At 45.8% G+C, this 4,222-nt stretch overlaps 1 protein-coding gene across 1 annotated transcript; it reads right to left on the reverse strand.

The window, feature by feature from the left end:
• Positions 1-1,177: 1,177 nt before the first annotated feature.
• Positions 1,178-3,913, reverse strand: LOC123401034. Its single transcript, XM_045094750.1, has 4 exons — positions 3,237-3,913; positions 3,075-3,131; positions 2,090-3,001; positions 1,178-1,991 (listed from the first exon to the last, which is right to left on the reverse strand). The coding sequence occupies exons 1-4, from the start codon at positions 3,267-3,269 to the stop codon at positions 1,464-1,466; spliced, it is 1,530 nt and encodes a 509-aa protein (XP_044950685.1). The 5' UTR covers positions 3,270-3,913; the 3' UTR covers positions 1,178-1,463.
• Between the last annotated feature and the right edge of the window lie 309 nt (positions 3,914-4,222).

The raw sequence follows: 4,222 nt of genomic DNA on the forward strand, positions 1-4,222 counted from the left end.
TGCAAGTATAGTAGCTGACCACCAGGCTCCGCATAGGATGTGGCAGGCAAGGTATCTTCAGCGTGAAAATGGATAAAAGTGACCCTTTTCCGAAACTTCAACACAAAATATTTTAAAAAATGGCCCTTTTGCATGACGTTCCGGGCTGGGGCGTCGTGTTATCATGGCGCCCCAGCTCCAGACATCATGCAAAAGGGGTTATCTTGTGATTTTTAGAATGTGTTTAGTTTTTGTTAAAGTTTTAGAAAAGGGTCAGTTTTGTTCATTTCACCATCTTCAGCAACTGGGAGTTTTGCAAGGAAGTTACATTGGCACTGAGTGCAGATCACTGAAACTTGGTGTCATTCTCTCTTTTTCGGGGGCGCAGCAACAAAATATTGCATCCCTGATGACTATGGACCAGAAGGTGCTCTTCTTCGCCTGCAGGAACTGCGGCCACCAGGTTTCTTATTCTTATTCAGGTTCAGTGTACATAAATGGTCTTCAGGATAGATTTTGAAAGAGAATCTAGTTTTCTGGGGGGATATTTAGTTAAGACAATTTCTTATTCTTATTTACTCCTTGCATTGTCATTCTTATTCTTACTGCCAAAATTCAGAGCAAATTCTAGTAATATTTGTACTGTACTTTGAAAAGGTTGCTTGACTGTAGATTTTGACTGAAGTTGCTTGTGCTTGTGATTCTGGAGTACATCTGGAGTAGTAGGATCTGAAATTTTTTGTGTATCTAGATGTCGTTGCTACTCCATCTCATTTGTTGTTAGTTTCTGGAGTACACACCTTCTACCAAAATCGCTGCAATCAGGAGTGCACAATGGATCTGAATTCTTGAAACTACGCCCTGTTCCTTTTAATCATGTTTCTCAGCGAACTAAATTCTGAAACATTCAATCAAGAGTATCTTGTTCGAACTACTCTGAATTCTATCTTGAAAACCTCTTGAAGAAGTAGCATGGCCTCTGCATGCACTCGATTAAATTGCCTGGTTTGCTACTGGTTTGGACATACTTGCATGCTTGACTGAATTTTACTATCCAGACTACTGTAAGCTTTGTCACTGTCAAAACTGAAAATTTGCAATGCATCTATAATTTTTGACTGCACCAAAGATGAGGTGAACACATCAACTTATTCCAATGTATCAAGCATTTGGTATTTTGGTTTTAACCTAAAAAAGGTGCCATAAATATACTTTTCTACTTAATAAATATTTCCTCAATAGTACAAGCTTCAATTCAGGGGAAGAGTACGGACATGGTAACTACAGAATCATGGAGTTCAGGAACTCCTTCCGACTGATCTTTCAAACTACATATACCCCCCCCCCCCCCCCCCCAGACTTGGGATGTACACTAATTTCGCGTTTTCACATTGTATGCTTGCCTCCTAGGAGGATTGTAACTCAAACTCCTTCCTTTTCAATGAAATGAAAGGCAAAAATCTTCTGCGTTTTCTCGAAAAAAATTAGGAACGGAAGTGAACCATGGCACGCGAAGCCAAACCCAACCCCTCGGTTATCTGCTTCCTCTCCTCGTCTGTCTGTGGATATCTTGATGGACAAACCTTGTCCTTGATCTCGGGAGCCAATTCACCACAACTTCCACAAACCTTCCTGTCATACAGAGATATCTCTGTTATATTAACCGCATGTTCCAAGATATTCCTGATATATTCCATAAAGCCGTCGTCGGGTTGGAAGCCATTGATAGTGAGCTTAACCAGATTCTTGTGCTTGAAATCAGGGACATGTGGCTTCCAATTCACATCTGCCTTTTGGCAGAAACCATATTTCTTCCGAAATTCTGGGTCTGTCGCCATTATGCACCAATGATCCCATACTGTGATGCACAGCTCTTTGAGGAAGGGTGCGGCTTCAAGAAAAAACATTGTCCAAGCTAAATCACAACCTTCAGGAAGATTCTCTAGATTCACATGCTGTAGTTTGCTAAGCACAGGCGTGAGCAGTTTCGGGCATTCTGGTATAACCCAGATCTGGAATAGAAACAACAATTCAAAATTTTAGTATTGTTACATATAACCATCATATATAGTGACAATGGACAGATATGATTCATATGACTAATGAGTACCTTTTCACTTTCAAAATCCAGATGCAGATCGCTTAGGGAAGGAACATTAGCAAGGAGCTGACTTAACTCAAGAATCTTCTCCGAACGGATGCCAGTTTTAGTGAGGTTTAGCTTTGAAAGCTGTGGTACAAAACCAAAATACAGAGGATCTTCATAAGTGCACCAATAATTATAGATCACCCGTTGGAGTTTTGGTAGACATGTCAGCTCAATTCTATCAAATTCCCCATAGTCAACCTGGAGCTCAACAAGTTGAGCATGTTTTACTTGCAGCACAGAATCGGTCCCTGAGTCGCAATTGGTTAAATGCAAAGACTCCAAGAGTTTGCAAGTGCTGAGGATGTTGGGGATGTCCAGTTCACCGAACCTCATATTGCACAGCCACAGGCGTGTGAGGCCAGCAAATGTATCCCAACATGCACCAACAAAATTATTTAACTGCTTTGCAAATTGGAGGAGATCGGCAGGAGAGCAGTCCTCATAATCCTTCTCCGTTCTGATCTCAAATTCAGCTGCGCCAACCTTCTGGGTTGCCATGGCGCGGGCAACAGATTTGGCAATGGTGAGAGAGTCATGTGGCATCAAGATAAATCTGATTTTGAGTTTAGTAATGGCGATCTTCGGATTCCTTGTGCACAAAATGTTATCCGTTACACGAGCCACAGCATTGTTGGTTCGGAAAACTTCACTGCAGCTGAAAAGACAAGCCTTATCATGGTGACCTGGAATGGAACCAGCACTCAAGAAGAACTGCGAGAGCATGGTGGGGAGATTCAGCATTTGCTTGGAGAGGATGCAGGTCCTTATAGCATCGAGTGTGTCCACCCTCTCCAGAATATTGAGTAGAAGGTCATTGGGGAGCTTGCTAAGCCTGTCTCCATCATCAGCAGTTGCTCCGTGGCGAGCTGATTTCTGCATTGCATTTATAGTTAGAACAACAGACTATAGCCCTTTTACGTGAAGGACAAACACCAGGCACACTTACATTCCGCCTGCGACGACCATTCTTGTTGCCAGCAGCAGCTTCGTTGCGAGCTGATTTCTGCATTGCATTTAACAGTTAAAAAAAACAACAAATCAGCCGCCTAGCCATGAGGATGAATTGAAGGGAAGGACAAACATCAGGCACAAAAGAAGCAGCACTTACACTGCGTCTGTGACCACCGCTTTTGTTCTTCATGGCTGATTGGATCGACAAATGGCCTTAAGATATATCTAACTTACTGGATCTGCGACAACAAAAGTAATCCCCTCTCCTCCTCCTCCTCTGTTTATTTAGACTGCTTACTAATCGCCGGCGAAAATCAAATCGGGGACGCCAATTTATTAGATCGATATAGGCGGCCCCTCCTGCCCCGACTCGGCCGAGTCTCCTACAGAAAGGAGGAGATTATTCAGTGGAGAGGGAGGAGGATTCGGATTAGAACTTGTCAACAGACAGATTCCACATAAAAATCACTCCTTTGGGGCTGCCCTCGCCGTAAAAATCCGAAATCGACATCCTCTCTTCCTCGATTGCACAAGGAAATCAACTCTGCTCTCGCCTCCGTCTCCCGCGAAATTATTTGCCCCAAAACGCAGCCAGGCATAATAACGCAGGCAGCAGATGTGGTGGCCGGCGGGGGACGGTAGGGCGGGGGTCGGGGTTGTCACAGGGGATGGCGTTGGAGGAGAGTGGTGGGTGGCCGGCGGTAGACGGCAGTTTGGGTAGGGAGGCTGTCGCGGGGGATGGCGGCGGGGTAGAGTGGTGGAGCGGCGGGGGAGCGGGAGGGGGTTGACGCAGGGGACGGCGGCGACGCCTGCGGCCGAGGGGATGGATCCGCAAAATCGGCTATGGTTTCCTCTTAGAGCAACTATAGCAGACCCCGCGTCCCGCCCCGGCCCGCAAAATAACCGTCAAAGTGCGGGTCGGGGCGGAAAAACCTGTCTGATCACATCCTGCATCCCGTTCCGGTCCGTAAATATTTTTGCGGAGCGCAACAAAACTTCTCCCCCAACCTCTAGTTTCATGGGCCGGGAGGCCGACCCGAGCTCAGCCTCTATCCGCAACAAGATTTGGCGGGAGGGACATTTGTGCGCTGCCTTTCCCGCTCCCCCACCCGCCGCCACCATTGCCTCGCCATCGCACGCTCC

The sequence above is a fragment of the Hordeum vulgare genome, chromosome 6H (assembly GCF_904849725.1).
Source record: "Hordeum vulgare subsp. vulgare chromosome 6H, MorexV3_pseudomolecules_assembly, whole genome shotgun sequence".
In the NCBI taxonomy this organism is placed as follows: domain Eukaryota; kingdom Viridiplantae; phylum Streptophyta; class Magnoliopsida; order Poales; family Poaceae; genus Hordeum; species Hordeum vulgare.

Bases quoted from the DNA above. Each gene is read 5' to 3' on its own strand.
- LOC123401034 (XM_045094750.1), bottom strand. From the start codon at position 3,269: ATGAAGAACAAAAGCGGTGGTCACAGACGCAGT. The intron at 3,132-3,236 runs GTAAGTGCTGCT...AATGCAATGCAG, and splicing joins GCGGTGGTCACAGACGCAGT to AAATCAGCTCGCAACGAAGC. The intron at 1,992-2,089 runs GTACTCATTAGT...TTTCTATTCCAG, and splicing joins TGGATTTTGAAAGTGAAAAG to ATCTGGGTTATACCAGAATG.